General features: G+C 43.1%; 1 protein-coding gene across 3 annotated transcripts in view; it reads right to left on the bottom strand.

Moving 5' to 3' along the window:
• Positions 1-17,630, bottom strand: part of FILIP1 (filamin A interacting protein 1) — a 242,796-nt gene that overhangs the window by 64,871 nt on the left and 160,295 nt on the right. For all 3 annotated transcript variants that reach the window (XM_004696301.2, XM_045294373.1, XM_045294372.1), the window contains exons 3-4: positions 13,966-14,139; positions 4,195-4,373 (exon numbers count right to left, since the gene is read on the bottom strand). In XM_004696301.2, coding sequence (XP_004696358.1) covers positions 4,195-4,373; positions 13,966-14,139 — 353 coding nt within the window. The remainder of the gene's footprint in view (positions 1-4,194; positions 4,374-13,965; positions 14,140-17,630) is intronic.

Below are 17,630 nucleotides of genomic sequence, written 5' to 3'. Positions count from 1 at the left end.
ACGGCCTGCAGAGCGGTCCATCTCATAACAAAATCACACCATCTCACCTAGACTTAGCCTTTGCCTCACTTTCTGCCTTCCTTTACTCCTGCTCACGGATGAAACAAAAGAAAATGTTTGCGAAGGAAAGTTCTTGGCTCTGTTTTTCTGTTCCCAAAAAGAGACTTTTCAGAAGGGAAAGGGTGCAAAGAAGCCAATACAGGACTTAGCACAGTGTGCGCGAGGACTCCCACTTAGGCTTAGAGAGGGGCACTGCTTTAGCTGATCTGCTGGCCAAGCCTGCCTGCAGGACCCTGCGGGAGGCGGCCCCAAATGTGACCTGGAGGAGGGGACTCAGGCAACGGGAGAGCATGCCTGGGGTCAGCTTCCTGCCAGCTCCCATAAGTAGATCTAATTATGACCGCTTACTTCAAAAAGAGGCTTTAACCCAAAGCAGATTTAGCCAGGGCCCTTTCCAAAGGGCACCAGGCATCCAGGCAAGCATGACCTTAGAGCAATCCTAAAGGCATTGCCGCCTGGGACCCCGCAAGCCAGTCATGGTGGACGCCTCAGATCACAGCTCCTCGCAGAGATGCCAGCTGAAGTTATCAGGGTCTCAGTGGAGGGTGTTCAATTTAGCATCACTATTAGCGGCTGTCATGGTGCGCCCAAGAAGTGTGCGCTGGTATTACTGGGCTTTATTGATCAGACAAGAACAATCGACAGGGGGAAAAAAATACGAAAGTGTAACCTTTTCGGCCCAAAATACCATGTTAAAACCTGAAAGCTGCCTGATACTTAAGTGAGAGTTCAAGGCCTCTTGAATTCTTATTTAAAACAGCAAAGTTGGGTTACAGGTCCTAGTGATGCTGCATCAAAGTACCAAGTGCATCTTAAGATCATTCTCAAATGTTCGCTTTGTTTTTAAAATGCTTTTACATAGCACTTTGCTCAGGAGAGACTTTGGTTGTTTTGTTGTTGCTCCTTTCATACAATTAAACAATTCCAAAAAGGGACCAGGAGTTGAGAATCGCTCATCAACTTGAAGTCGGCAAACACACTCCTCCAGCATAGACTGTACAATGGACGTATTTGCAACAATAAAGCGCTCTCCTATTTTAATACTATTACAATCACAGGACACAAAAGCCAGGAAAACAAGAAAAGAAGACATTGAAACTGTCGGGATAATTACTTTTGGCATCTGCATCTCTGTAGTAAAACAATTCTGTAAGTGAATTGGTGCCGCTCCAACATTTAGCGTATGTGGGAAATTGTAGAAAAGCCAGCCCTATCTGGTTCTAAATAATTAACTCACACAGATGCTCTTCAAAATTACTTGATTTCAGATATTTTTAGAAAGTCATTATCGAGCAGTTTGCTCCTTTTTTTCGCCTGACCTCATTCAAACCCAAGGCACTGAAACAGGTAGCTGTTGTGGATACACGGATTTATACTGCCCCGAGAACCTTGTTTGTAATATGGTAGTTGGAGATTGGGAAAACTCAGAGAGATTAAAAAGATGGAGTTTATTCTCAATGTTGATCATCTCAACATAGCAAATCAGCTCTTTATTTATTCAAACATGAAGCTGCCAGGCCTTAGCTTTAAGGAGCAGTTGGCAAACGTCAAAAAATAATAATAATAAGTTGGAAGTGTGCTATATAGCACTCTAGCCAGGCTGGGGCATTGTCCTGTTTTCTCATTTCTTCTCCAAGGGTTGTACAAAGATTCAGTAATAAGTAAATGTGAATAAAAATGAAGGACTAACATGCTTTTATTTGCTCTTACTGTGATCGCTTTTCTGTTAAGTATTGTAGTTGGAGACTGGGAAAACTCAGAGAGATTGAGGAGATGGAGTGTGTAAAGTTTGTCTGGTAAGTAAACGAATCTGGGAAACCCAGATCTCTTCTGTGAACTGAATAGATGAACAGATAGCAACAATATCTATTCAGGATAGAGAAAGCTGTTTCAAGCTAGGTCAAGGATAGGGAAGGCTGTTTCCCAGTGGCCCTCAATGTGCGGGACCTGAACACAGGCCGACAGGCTTGAGAACTCAAAGGCTTAGACTTCAATGCCCGTGGAACCCACAGGCACCGCCCATTCAGCCAAGGGAAGGGAAAGAAGAGCAATTTGAAAGAAGATTCTAAAAAGTTCAGGTAGTTTCGAAAGAGTTTATGACAAATTTTTTCAATATGAGGCCTTTTTTTCAAGTATAGCATTCCCTGGGGAGAGAAAACACCTACGAGAATCGGTATCAAGATTCCATACAAGGAGGTTGATTTCTTTTTTTCACACTAAATTTGAAGAGTTATGTAACCTTTGGGAAGTTCCTATCATTATGGAATGTATACATCAAATATTAAAAATTCCACCACTGGCTGAAAGAATAAATGGGGTTCATTTAAAATACTTAAGGTTAAGAATTTGCCTTCCCGAGTGAGTGGATCAACAACCACAAGAAAAATCAGATTATGTCAACTTTCCCAGTCAAGTGGATTCTGACTCCTGGCAACCCTGTAAGGGTCCGAGTAGAACCTGTTCCCCAGAGGGTGCAATGGTTGAGGTTTCAGAAGCAGATGCTAGGCCTCTGGGTGGATGTGAATTGCCAATCTTTCAGTTAGCAGTACCACTTGTTTGTGCCACCAGCACCACTTGTTTGTGCCACCCACCCAGCCACCCCACTGCCCTTCAGATTAACCCTCCACCATCCTATAGTAAAACTGCTCCATAGGGGTTCGAGACAGTCCATCTTAAGGGGAGCAGATAGTCTTGCATGATTCTGCCATGGAAAGGCTGATGGGTTTGCCATGAGACCACATGGTTAGCAGCCCATTGCTTAGCCCATGGCACCACCAGGGCTCCTTTTGTGCCACCCAAAACAAAAACCAAACTCACCGCCATCAAGGCAATCTTGACTCATAGCAACTCTATGGGGCAGGGCAGAACTGGCCCCTGCGGCTTTCTGAGACTGTAACTCTTTATGGGAGGAGAAAGCCTCATCTTTCTCCTGCAAAGCGGCTTGTAGTTTCAAACTACCGACTTTGCAGGTAGAACCCAACCGGTAACCCCAGAGCTTCTAGTTTGTGCTATCCAAGGGATTCCTTCCTTAGAAAAGAAAGTAATTAAGAGAGAAGCTTTTCGAATGTAGGTGGTTCATTGATGATTAAATGCCAATGGCAATCTCTAGCTTGATGGTTTTCGGTTGCAGCTGTGGGTGTGTCCATCCATTTCACAGAGGGCCGTCCTCTTCCTCGATGACCCTCCACTTTCCCAAGCATGATGTCCTCTTCTAGGGATTGGTCTCTGCTGATAGCATGTCCAAAGTTTAGGAAACGGAATCTCACTGCCCTTGCTTTCTGGCTGTACTTCTTTCAATACAGATCATTTCTTATGGCAAAAAACAAAACAAAACAAAATAAGAACAAAAAACCCTCACTAACACTGAGTCTATTCTGACTCACAGGGACCCCAAAGGATAGATACAACTGCCCCTTTGGGTTTCTAAGATGTTACGTCTTTACAGGAACAGACAGCCTCATTGTTCTCCCTTGGAGTGGCTGGTAGGTTTGAACCACTGGCCTTCAGTTAGCAGCTCAATGTGTAGCCTACCACATCAACTGGGCTCCTTGTTCTTCTGGTAACCCTTATAATTTCATTATTCTTTGCCAACACTATAATTGAAACAGATTAATTCTTCTATCTTCATTATTCTTTATCCCGTTTTCATATGCATATCAGGGGACTGAAAATACCATCATTTGGGTCAGGGCCATCTTTATCTTCAAAGCAACTTCTTATCTAATTGACACCTTACAGAGGTCTTGTGCACCAAGGCAGAGTGTCTAAGTGTGCCCAAGGCAAAGTCTCCTTGGATTTCTTGGTTACTGTTTCCATGAGCCTTGATTGCAGACCCAAGTAAAATAAAATCCTTGCCAACTTCAATGTTTTCTCCATTTATAATGATGCTGTTTATTGGCCCAGCCAACAGATACTTATAAATAACCCCCAAACACATTCATGTAATAATGCAGGTAAAAAGCCATCCTCACTCTCTGTGGTCACAAATGATTTAGAAATCAGAATTGGGACCTGGCACAGGTGCAAGGTGGAGTCATTGGACATTAGTGTCACTTAAGGGGGTGGGAGGGGGAGACAGAGATGAACAGAATGCAGGCATCCAGATGTGCTGGGTCAGGGGGTGGAGTTCCTTACCTCTCCCGCTCCTGCTCCAGCAGGTTGGTGAAGTCGTCGCTCTTGTTCATGTAGTCTGTGTGCTTGTGCTTCTCGTTCTCTAACTCATACACAGTGCGCCTGTGACACTTCTCAGCCAGCAGCAGCTGCTCTAACATGCGCCGGTAGGTTTCTTTCTGTTTTTCCTCCAGTCTGTCCAGCTAAGTGAACAAACATAGAAAGGAGCTTAATAGTTGCTTTCATTTGCATATTGATCGTTCCCTACATTACTCACTCCCGTTTCCAAAGATCAGGGGTTCTTAACCTCCGTGCTGTCGACATTCTGGATGAGGTAACTGTGGTGGGGAGCTGTCTTGTAGAACACTGTGGCTAGTGTGACCTGTCATTTTCCCCACGCCATCATTCTCTCCATGCTAACTGGTTTTGTAAACTATGCTGTGCTGACTTCTGTGCTTTTTCTTCTATGAACACATGCAGGGCCCCTTAAATTTTAGAACAAACTGTTGTAGTGTTTTAATATGAGAGCACAAAGCCCTATACGCAAAAGAAAGAGCATAACTAACAACCTTCCTAATTTCAGAAAAATTTAGATTCCAGCATGCTCACATACCAAGCTTCTCTTTTGGGAGGTAATTATCATTCTAACAGACTTCGTCTTTTTTAAGATAAGAATTTATATGCATTTCTACAGAAAGGTTTTGAAGGACCCACAGATCCCTTATTCCAAGAGATACAAAATATAGTAAGACCACATTTCTCCAAGAATCTTTAAAATTGTGCAGGGTTTTTTTGGGACCAATGCCTGGTAAAAAGTTGGTGATTAGTAAATGTTGGTTAATTTGGACAGAGGCTTACAATATTGACTTAAAAAACAAAACCAAACAAAAACAGTTGCAATCAACTCACTTTTAATGAATGGCAGTCCCGTTGCCATTCTGTGCTCCATAGGATTTTCCTGCCTAAGATCTTTCAGAAGCAGGTTATGAGGCCTTCTTCCAGGGGCCTTCTGGGTCGGTCTGAACTGCCAACCTTTCAGTTAGTAGACCAGTACTGGACTGTTTGCATTACCAGGGCCTACTACACATCCATAGTTCCCTCCTTTACTCATTGTGCTCTATTACTCATTACCCTATTCTCCCCCTTCAAACTCCAGTCAGGGGTTCTTAACTTCAGCACTACTGACATTGTAGACCAGGGGATTCTTTGTGCTCAGGAGCTGTGCTGGGGCACTGCAGGCTGGTTAGTAGTACCCTAGGCCTGTACCCACTATACGAGGGGGTACCAAAAAAATCCGGAATTGTTTTTCTCAAAACTATATATTTAATTTTTTTTTTACAAAACAACCATATTCAAAGTACTCTCCATTACACTTAATACCTTTGTCAATCTGCGATTCCATTCCTGGAAACATTTTTCAAACTCATCTATTGGATTCCTGACAGCACCTCCCTCGTTTTTTTCATCTCTTCTATGTCATCAAAGTGCTGTCCTTCCCTGTCCCTCTTCATTTAGGTCAGGTAAATAAGGTGAGTGGGGCAAGAGAGGCATGCTGTTTTTTGCCAAAAACTGGCACAATGAGATGGCTGTATGAACACGTGCATTATCATGGTGGCAAAACCAGTCCCCCCATCTGCCACAAATCAGGCCTTTTTTGTGAGCACACTGCTATGCAATCTTTTCAGAAAGTTTGATTAACAGTCTGACCTGGTGGAATGAACTCCAAATGCACTAGGAGTTGACATTTTCATCCTTTTGGGAAGTTGACAAATGTCCAGATGAGGTTTGTCATCAACTGACATTTCACCTTCTTTGAAATGAGAAAACCACTCATACACTTAAGTTTTTCCCATAGAACTATCCTTGTTTCTGCGGCATTTTTCCTGAGCAGCAAACAAAATTTCACAGCTGCATGATGTTCTCTTAAATTGGTCTTCACAAAAACGAGGTTCCAGTGAAAACTGTTTTCATGAAAAAATTCACTGTGACCTTCCTAGGTGATGCCACTGGGTGCACTAACTCAGAGCAAGTTGCTTGATGCTCACCTAGCGGGAAATGTATGTACTATGATAGCTCTGCCCAGCAGAGCATTTTTCCATTGGGGTGGGGGGTATCCCTTCGTATGCTAGCTAGTAGCACTCCCCCAGTTGTGGCAATCAAAGTTTTCCCTGAAGAAACCCATGGTCATCGACTTGATTCAGACTTGTAGTGACCCTATAGGACAGGGTAGAACTGCTCCACAGGGTTTCCAAGGTTGTAAATCTTTTCAGAAGCAGACTGACTCATCTTTCTCCCATGGGGCACCAGGTGTTATACCACCAGGGCTCCTAGAAATTGCCAAATGTTTCAAGAGGGGAAAACTCTCCCTTGGTTGGGAATCACTACTCGAATTAAAACAGACATAATTAAAACCCATTCTTACCCCCACAACAGTTCTCTGAATCCCAATGGGTTAGCTCCACAGGATGACAGCACACCAAAATTTAGGAATAATTTTCCCTTCTTTTGACCCTTCCTACTTGCTATCAAGTTGGACTCTCCTCTTTTGTAGAAGTATTTGGAAGAACATGTCTACCGGTTTCCTCAGAATCTACCCTAGCTCTCCTCAAGGAAGGTGAGGTGACTTGTCTGCTGCTTAGAGTTGAGATGAGGGACTAACCATCGGCAGCTCTGCGTTTTCATTGCTTGCGTTTTATTAAGCCTGCCATAGGATGGCTCACTGCGCTCTGGGTACCCAAACGATCTCATAGATGTGTTTTCCAATGTCCCAAACTGGAGTGAAGGTAATAGAAAGTCCAGTGGTAGTCATTCCCCCGTCTATCACAAGAAGTATTTTCAGTGTTTGAAATCTGTCAGACTCCTACTGTTACCTTTCAACCCATTCAAGAAACTTGAGTGGAAGGTAGACATACTATTAATTATATGGTTGACTGAGAAATCTAAAGAAACAGATACTGCACAGGCCTGGGGAGCACAAAATAACACACTGGGATAGCAAGTCTGTTGGTGCAACTTGGAAACCTTGGGAGGTGTGAAATGGTTAGTATGCTAGGCTGCTAATTGAAAGTTCAAGACCACTCAGAGGTGCCTCAGATGAAAGGCCTGGTGATCTACTTCAGAAAACAAGCCAGTGGACCTTGCGTAGAGTAAGAGAAAACTTTGGAACAAAATTCGAAATTAGTAGGCTGCTGAGTCTCATAGAGACTGACAGAAGCCTGAGACTATGACCCTAAACACTCTTCAGGCCTGAAAATGAATTCACTCCTATGGTTCAGCTTTGAGCTAACGGACAGACAGGACTGTAATGTATGTGAATGAGGACACGAGGGAGGAGCACACGCCTAAGAACAGCGGTTCTCAACCTGTGGGTTGCGACCCGTTTGGTGGCAAATGACCCTTTCACAGACCCTGAATCAGGGTCACTTGATTCATAACAGTAGCAAAATTACAGTTATGAAGTAGCAACAAAAATAATTTTATGGAAAAAAATCATAACATTGTGAATGAGGGGGAGTGCAGAGTGGGGACCCAGGGCCCATCCGGGGGAAATTGGACATCCCCTTTCAGAAGGGCTGTGGGGAGGAGAGGAGCAAATCAGAGTGTAGTGTAGTAACAATGAAATATGCAATTTTCCTCTAGTTCTTAAATGCTTCCTCCACCCCACTACCATGATCCCAATTCTACCTTACATATCCGGCTGGACCGGAGGAGGTGCACTGGCACAGATAGGAACTGGAAATACAGTGAACCCAGGACAGATGAACCCCCCAGGACCAGTGGAGAGAGTGGGGAACAGTGGACAAGGTCTACATGTGGCCTTCTCCTTGGGGGACGGACAGTGGAGAAGTGGGTGAGGGAGACGTTGGATGGGGTAAGATATGATAAAATAATTATAAATTATGAATTATCAGGGGGGAAGGGGGAGGAGGAAAAATGAGCTGACACCAGGGGCTCAAGTGGAAAGCGGGTGTCGTAAGAATGATGAAGTCAACATATGTACTAAAGTGCTGGACACAGATGACATATGTACAGATTGTGATGAGTTGTATGAGTCCCTAATAAAATGATTATTTAAAAATAATAATTTTATGGTTGGGAGTCACCACAACATGAGGAACTATATTAAAGGGTCACGCCATTAGGAAGGTTGAGAACCACTGCCTTAGAACAATCAGTCATATGAGATCCAAAGGGCAGCGTTTGTCCAGGAATAAAGCTTAAAAAGCTGGAAGGAAGAGGAAAAAAGAATGAAATAGTAAACACCGGGAGGCGAAGAAAGATTGCTGTTATAGTGTGGGGATTGCCATCAATGTCCAAAACAAAATGTGTTGTGAATTATTAAATGGAAAACCAATTTGCTCGGTAAATCTTCACCCAAATCACAAGGAAACATTTAAAAAGGACCAAAGAAACCCCAGTGGAACATGGGTCTAGTCTGAGAAAGTTGGGATTGCCTTGAGGCAGTCAACTGGCTCAACTAGAAAACCTAGGCCAAGAGGCAGGAGGCAGGCCCTCAGTAAGTTCTGCCCCTGTGAATCTTTGAGATTGGTTGTTTGCAGCCGCTACAATTCTGGGCCTGGGCCAGTGGAATCATTTGCGAGCATCTCTGTGGACAATATGTGCCTCACCTACAGTAGGACAGCTTGCCCCCAACAACGATTATGTTCGCATAAAAGTATTCCTTTTGTGTCTTAACACACAGGCTGCCGAAGTGTGTGTGTAGCTGTTTCACTGAGGCGCGCAGTGCCTTTCTCAGCAGCACTGCAGCCCCGCTCTTAAACTGCAGAGCCCTGGTGGCACGGTGGTCAAGTGCATGGCTGCTAACAAAAGGTTCGCAGTTCAAATCCTACGGCTCTCCTGTGGGAGAAAGATGTGGCAGCCTGTTTCTATAAAGATTGTAGTCTTGCAAACCCAATGAGGTAGTTCAGCTCTGACCCATCGGGTTGCTATGAGTCAGAACTGGCTTGATGGCAATGAGTGTTGGGTTTCGATAAAGCACTGGTGTGTGAGGATCTGGCATTAAGCTTTAAAATCCGGGGATAAGAATGAGCATTGATAGCATTCAACCTGCTGTACCAGATGCTGTTTCCCAATACAGGGTTTTGTTGGGAATTTTATCCAGTTCCAAGGACAGGAATGAGGTTGAGCTACCGCTTGGATTGACGTGGCTTGTTCAGAGGTTCCCAATACCACCTCTGATCACTATGGAACCTGTAGATCCATTAATCATATACGCTGTGTTCATGGCTTCTGGTTTTTAAGATCCAAGCTGTGACCTCAGCCATAGAGGAACGGTAGTTTACTTAATAAATAGTGAAAGTGGAATAGAGCCCTTGTTAATGTGGAAATACAGCTTCCACTTGGACTGAGGTGCAAGGAAATTTGAATGAGATCATCCTAAGACCAAAGGCCAAAGTTTTACTAAGGAAAAAGCATACCTGGAAGCCTGGACGTCTTATTCCAGCAGACGGAGTTGGCGGAGAAGGAATGCAAGTACTTAAGGGGAGAAAGTTCAGAATGCTTTAGATAAAAGGGTCATGATTCAGGAAATGATTTTATGCTTGCCGCAGAGGGTTAACTGCAGACACAGGAAGGAACTCATGAAGGGAGAAATCTACCGTGTATACTCGAGTATAAGCCGAGTTTTTCAGCACATTTTAAATGCACTTTTGTGATAAAATGAGGTGCCTCGGCTGATGTTTGGGTGCTACTTATTGGAAATGAAGTCTTTAAACCCAAACTGGATTTTCCTGCAAGGGAAGTGTTCTCAGTGCTCTGAAAGATAAGACTATAAAAAAGGCAGGTGTCTTAGTCACTGTTAAATCAAAAGGGGGAAAAAGAAGTGACATGAGAGTGCACGGAAAAGTACAGTGTCCTCCACAGACAAAGAGGGTGTTGGAGTCCAGGAAACAATTGAAGAGAATGTTGTCAAACTGCAGGCAGAGCCCGTCATCAGATCAATGGAGGCCCCTCTCTTGAAGGCTGCAACTGCTATTCAAGGTGCTTGTAGAACATGTGGGTAGATTTAAGAACTAAAATAAAGAAATACAATCGTAAGATACTCTATGCATGATGGAGTGAGTTTAGGTTGTCAGCCATTATTGCCTGTGCCTCGAGTGAACAAGCCTACGAGACCAGGTGATGTGGGATTTGAAAGAAGATGAGAGACAAATGGGGATTCAAGCAAGGCAATAGCAAGTCCAATCCAAACATGAGTGTGTGTGACGGGGAAAGACCGAGTAATGAGGGTTATTACCCAACCCAGGAAGATGAAAGTAGATAAAATTTGAATTGGACAAAGGATGCTCTTGGCAGACCCAGAACTCCTTGATTTTTGTTTCTCTCACTTATGGATACCCCACAATACAAACGATGGAAGCTAATACAGTATCGGGGAAAAGTCTGGACCTGAAAGCATAAGCGAAATAAAGCAAACAAACAAAAATGTTAAATGTCATAAAACAGTGATAGAGTGAAAAGGAGGACTGGTCCGATGGTAAGAAAGTCTCACTTGAACCTCCCTAGTGCATAAAGTGCACAGGACTGGGCAGTGTTTCCTTCTGTTGTAAATAGGGTCTCCATGAGTCAGCAGACTCGATTTCACCTAACAACTATATCCACCACCCAGAAGAAGTTGTGTCCCTAGATATTCAAACCAAACACTCAAACTCATAGTCCTCAAGCTACCCGTGACTCATTACCATCTTGTAGGATGGAGCAGAACTGCCGGGCTGGGTTTCCATGGCTGTAAAGCTTCACAGGAGCAGAAGGCGTCATCATGCTCCCACTGAGCAACAAATGGGTTTGCTCTGCTGGCATTGCAATTAGCAGCCCAATGCAACATCCACCGCACCACCAGAGTGCCTTAATGCACTCTAACCAAAGCCAAGACTGCTGCCATTGAGTCAGAGCTGACTCAAAGCAATCCCTGTTGGTTTCTAAGACTAGAATTGTTTACAGGAGTGGAAAGCCCAATCTTTCTCCCCAAGAGCTGTTGGTGGTTTCGAACTTCCAGCCATGCAGATCACAGCCCAATGACTAACCACTACACTACCAGGACTCCTCCTTAATATACTAGGAGGGCTAAATTTGAGGAAGAGTAACACTTGACAGCAGTATGTTCCCTGATAGGATCCAAGACACACAGAGTTCTATATTCCAGGTGGAACAAATGGGGCAATAGGAAAAATCACTCTTAGAGGAGCGTTTCCTGGGCCTGAGCAAGGGCATAGAAGAAATTGATCACAGGTACAAGGAGGCAAGTACAGCATCTATCAAGACTTCCCACTCCCACTGCCAGGAAGTCGATTCTGACTCATTGTGACTCTATAGGACAGAGTAGAACTGTTCTATAGGGTTTCCAAGGCTATACATCTTTATGGTAATACACTGTGTAACTTTTCTCAAGTAGAGCAGCTGGTATATTTGAACCACCAACTTTCAGTAGCCAGGCTAATGCTTAACCTACTGTACCACTAGGGCATAAGACGTAGGTATAAAGAACATCATCAATGCAAAGGCCTAAATTTTGCAAAGAGGGAGAGAGAGATTTCCAATGCTGTTCTCTAAGGGGAGGGATATTATATGTAAACAGAATTCTCCTCTCAGCCTAAATACCAAACCAAAGTAAACCACTGTCCTTGAGTAGATGCTAATGGAAAGCAACCCTGTGGAACAGAGTAGAACCGTGGCACTGGATCTCCACACCTATGATCTTTACAACCTTTCCCCACAGATTGGGAAAGGTTAGCAGCCAAATACTTAACCACTGTGCTATCACAGCTATTCCACCCAACCTAGATTTCCCATTTCTCCTGGCCACCTTCTTGATGGGAAACTTCTCAAAGGGATGGGAAGGTTAGATTTAGTAGACTGACTGCAATTCTGGTTGGTCTTTGGTAAGAGTAACATATATCTGGATTGACTCTAAGTCTTGAGATCAAAATGTTGTACGTTTTCTTTTAAAGTTGAGTATGAGGTTAGTAGTATGATCATTGCATGTGTTTTTTTAAAGTTTTATTTTATTTTATTATTTATTTCTTGTTTATCCATTTTAACAGATAATTCACATATCATATAATTCAATAGATTAATATATTCAAGAAGAATTGTGCAGTAATCACCACAATCAGTTTTTAGTATGTGTTTTAAGAATTTACTCAAACTTCACTTTGATAAATGTCCCTTCAATAAGTCAATTATGGGAAATGGACATGATCCAGCCTGGAGATTAGAATAGGAATTTTTACTTGCTAGCACTGGGTTTGAGGAATCATAGTGGCATAGTGGTTTATATGTTGGACTGCTAAACACAAGACCAGCAGTTCAACTCCACTAGCTGTTCCTGGAGAGACAGACGAGGCTTTCTGCTCCCATAAAGGTTTACAGTGTCAAAAACCAACAGGGGCAGTTCTACTCGTCCTCTTAGTTAGTTGCTATTAGTAAGAATCGACTTAATGGCAGTGAGTCTTTTTATGCTGTTGTTGAACCTCTGACCCCAGGTGATGCCATTCATGCAGGGTAGAACTGCCTAATGTGGTCTTCAAGACCTGTGACCTTTTGGAATCAGATGGCCAGGCCTCTGTCTCCCGATGCACCTCTGGGTGAGTGAGAACCTTCAAACTTTTGGCTAGTAGTCCAGCACTTCTCTGTTATGTCACAGGTATTAGACTGTTATATTTCTTTTACTCCTCAAATTCCTTTAAGTTTGGAGCTAATTAAGGGAATGAGCAATCATTAACCTCAAATCCCAGGCATTACTAATTTTGAGCACAGCTGTTGAGTACCGAGGATGTAGGAGCCCTGCTGGTTCGGTGAGTTCGGTGTTGGGCTGCTAGCCAAAAGGTTGGCAGTTTAAACTCACCCACCACTCCCTGGGAGGACGCTTCCATAAAGATTGCTACTTCTGAAACCATACGGAGCCATTCTACTCTGCCCTATTGCATTGCTGTGTCCAAACCTGCTGGATGGCAATAGGTTTGATTTGGTTACTTAGCATGTGTCAGGAACTATGTTAAGCGTGTTGGAGGCTTGCTTCATTTAACTTTCACAACTCTGTTACCCTCACCTCTTCGATAAGGAAAGTGAGGCTGACAGAGACTAAGTGACCTGCCCAAAGCCCTCGGAGGGATAGAAAGGTGGTTCAGGGCTTGGTGCTTCCCCTTGGTGCTTCCTCTCCTGTCTGCCTCCTTCCACGGGAGAAAGGGTGACGACGACGCTCCAGTTTACCTTTGTTGCCAACATTGGCAAAGTATGTCACCATCAATCCATTGGCAATACTGCCCAAAGCAGATCTTCTCCCTGAGATCCATCACACTGAGCTACTGCAAGGCTTGGCATAATTAAATAAATTAAATTTGTATTAAGTTGCTTCAGACTTGTCATTTTGATGTTGTTTAGAACCATAAGTATCAATCACAGAACCTATTTCATTTGGGATTACCAATTCAATACTAATCCCCACACCTCAATGCTGGAACAGAGAAGCCCTTCCAAAGTTTCACACACACATCAGAGAAGAACAAGAACAGCAGACTGCAAGGCCATGCAATTAGGATGTCAGAATCATCGAGAGAAATCCATTTTGGCTTTTAAATTTGGAAAAGGACTTCTAAAATGCTTATCATTGAAACCTATCCAGTATCACCTATGGAGTATTAATATTTAATCTATGTTAGCATATCATTTAAATGTTTGCCTTTCAACATAATATAAAGTATGTAAAATGGCAGATTTAAAGATTACGTATTGCCCTGAGAGCCCCTTCTAGGCGATTGCTTGCTTTGCTTTGGTTACCTCGGAGATGGGTTTCTCATAGACATCTTCTCCGATGGACTTCTCCTGGGCAAGAATGGCGTCCCTGTGCAGCACCCGAAGCACTTTCTCCGGCTCCGCAGACCCGTAATGAGCCTCCAGAACCTCTGGCTTGGTTTTCTCCGTCTTCAGCATGTGGATCACATCTTCTCTGGCCTGTGGTAGAAAGGGCAAGCAGGTCAGAAGGGTGCCAACACCAATCACACGCCAGGCTTAAAAATCAACCTGGAACTTATTGAACGCATCCCTGGCTCTTCGGGACTATTGGCAAATGCGTTAGAGCTCCTGTTCTGATTTTTTAGCAAAAGCAGATTGGCATGCAGATACTCTGCATCAGGTTGCTAGGAAGCCAGCAAGCAGAAAAAGAGATTGTGCTAATATTAACTACCCAGAAACGGCGTCATCTAAGTAGCAATAATATCAGGGGGACAAGAGCTAGCGCTGAGATTCTGACGCTGTTTCGATGCGTTATGAGGCCTTCTATTTCTGCCCGCCCGGAGGTCTTTAAATGAGCACTGCTCTCCCCACTCTAGTCGGTGGTTTCACTGGGATGGGTGCCAGCTTGACAATTTGTGGTAAAACTCTCTCCCCCAACAGCCCATGAACCTCCTCCTCTACCAGACCACACAGAATCCTCCGTAATGTTTATTGTCAATTTTAATCATAGAATAATATGTGGTCCATATGGCTGTGACTCGCTCAATGTAATATTTCCTAGATTGTATGAAATACTAATCATAAAATTGCTGTTAAATCTTTCTGCACTGAACAACATTACTAGAACTTTCATAGGATCTGAGCAGAAACCTTTTCTTATTTTCCTCCTTTTCCTTTAATGACCACTTCATTCTCAGAAAAGTTGTTGATAGACTAATTACCACAATTACTAATTAACACAATGTTGTAACTAAAACACCCGAAAATTTAACAAAAGCATCAATTATAAAAACACCAACAGCTGCCAATAAAAATGTAAAAAAATAAAACACACACACAAACACCAACAGCAACAAGAACAGCAGTGTGTGCTTGTAGCACAAGCATTGACACCTTGTGTTTCACGGGTCATCGTAATTGGGTAATAATGGGGGCTCTGGAGTGCATTAGAAGGTTCAAAAAGTAAATTAGCATAAAGCCATTAGTCTTGTAGGTACACTGTACCTTGTAAGTACATTGGTGCATGCTGAGCTGAAAAACATGTGTTGTTATAGCTAACTCTAATGATATATATGTATTGAGTAACGCATTTCTGCTGAAACTGTGCACAAAAGTCTTATAGACATTCATTTTGGTGTTAGCCCCGACAGCGTGTCATCCAGTGCAGGCTGCACTCCCCACAACCTCCTGTTGTGAAGCCTCTGATTCTAGTTAGGACTCCACATAGAATTCACAAAAATAACCTTTACTAGTGAGTTCGTGTTTCCCATCAAGGTATTGATTTTGCACAGAAATATGTGCATAGGAACTCATGTAATGCTGCGTTACTTCAATCGACTGTACAAAGGGTCTTCAGAGAGTTTGTGGGGAAATTCCATTATTTTTCAGGTGTAACTCTCCACAAACTTTTTGAAGCTCCTTCATATTCACGCAGAAGATAAAGTTTCGCAGCAACCAAACTGCCAGCTAGATGAGCCAGGATGGTAAGACCAGCATTGGTCTTTTGTGTGTTTTTTAGTAGCAAAATTTTAATATCTCTCTGAAGGTCTCAAAACACCCAATCATCATTGTAGGCTTTGTATTATGCTGACGATAGTCCCTATCAGATAATGCAAATACATCTGCATGTCTTTGGTGTGGGTTAGTAGTGTTGAGCTCTCTAACTTGACGGAGCTGATATTTGCTGGAGGCACTCCCCTCTGGTCACACATGGGCACTATATTTTCAATCATGGTGTTGGGCATGAAATGCCCTGCCTTAGGGCGTGGGCCAGTTGTTCAATGAATAATGTGTCTGCCTACAGAATACTTGGACTTCATTTGCACTATAGAACAAATTGGAGGGGAATAAGAGTGGCAGAGTGACAGGAGTATAGAGTTGTCCTCTGTGTTATACTGTGATATGTTTGCAATGATAAACCTGGATTATTATCATGGAATTCTCTGCCAGTTAAGCCAATAATCCAAAGCCACTGTCATTGAGCCCATTCCAATTCATAGCAACCCTACAAGACAGAGCAGAACAAGCTCTCTAGGATTTCAGCGACAGTACATCTGTCTAGACGCTGACTGCCTCCTTTCTCCCCTGGAGCAGCAGGGGAGTTTGAACCCTAACCTTTCAGCTAGCAGCTGAGTACTTTAATTCCTGCACCACCAGTGGTTAAACTTGTTCCACCTAATTCAGTCAGCCATGCGTATTCACAATAAGATCACTGTAAGTGTTATCTTTCTGGAGGCTTCTCCCTTGCATTGCTCCTCCCTGGCCTCCCAACTAATCTAATTCCAGATGGCTAAATACTAACTTATTATAGGGACGTCAATGGGCTGGAATTTGCATATTTTTCCTATGTTGTCTCTGCCACATATAGATGTGCTCATTCAAGAGAAAATGGAAAATATTAATCTTTGAAGAATTTAGTGGTTTGAAATGAGCTCACATGTTAAGAGTGAGAAAATGTTTGGAAGGAGAGCCAATGCATTTCAGTGCAGGGTGGAAGAAGCTATGTGCACGTGCAGAATCAGGCTGGTCTACACAGTGTCTTTGTGAACATTAGAAAAAGGTGCTCCCTTCATCCAGGATATACAACCCTGATCCAGGGTGCAGCCTGGTTAGGGAGCCTAGTGTAGGCTGTATTTCGATCTCTATTCATTGCCTTTGCCAGGTATCCTCATGCAAGTACACATAGCGAACCTATGTTGAAGGAGCCTCAAGGGAAGAAGATTGTCATTTGTTTTCAGGAAGGAATATGTTTGCTGCTGCTGTTGTTGTTGTTGTTAGTTGCCCTTGAGTGGATGCTGACTCAGAGTGATCCTATGACAACAGACCAAATACTGCGCCAACCAGTGGCATCTGCACAGCTGGTATTATGCTTGAATCTTTCCTTCCAGCCACAGAATCAATGTGTCCTATTGAATGTCTTCCTCTTTTTCACGGACCTTCTTCTTCATGCAGCATAATGGCCTCTCCTGATATCATCATGATCCCTCTTGATAGCATGGCCAACATAGGTGAGACCTAAGTCTTCCCATCTTCCCTTCTAAGGAGCATTCCGTCTGTACTTCTCCCAAGACATGCTGTTTGTTCTTCTAAGCATCCATATTGTTGAAAAGGTATTTACCATGAAGAATGGACCTTTCCTGCAGAAGGCTATGGATGACAGTGGGAACCCAAAATCCATTTGTAGGGTCCCAAATGGTGAATCCCCTCAGACCAGGGATGTGAATAGCCTTGCTATCAGACATGGAGTACTGTAAACTGTGCTCTCCAGATGTAATGAAGTTAAAATGCAATACCTGATCATTCGTTCTCCCTTTTGACCCATTTAAAATTTGCTCTAAAATTTGAATATTTCCTGCTTTTTTCTTTTTTCTTTTTTTTTTTAGCGTTGTTGTTGTTCTAATGGGCATTCTTTTTTCTTTTTTTTTTAACATTTTATTAGGGGCTCATACAACTGTTATCCCAATCCATACACACATCAATTGTGTAAAGCG

Source organism: Echinops telfairi, unplaced genomic scaffold, assembly GCF_000313985.2.
Source record: "Echinops telfairi isolate 266 unplaced genomic scaffold, ASM31398v2 ScPeMD7_3533;HRSCAF=4204_0, whole genome shotgun sequence".
Lineage (NCBI taxonomy): Eukaryota > Metazoa > Chordata > Mammalia > Afrosoricida > Tenrecidae > Echinops > Echinops telfairi.
Note: the sequence above shows the minus strand (reverse complement) of the source record. Positions and strands in the feature narration are given on the sequence as shown.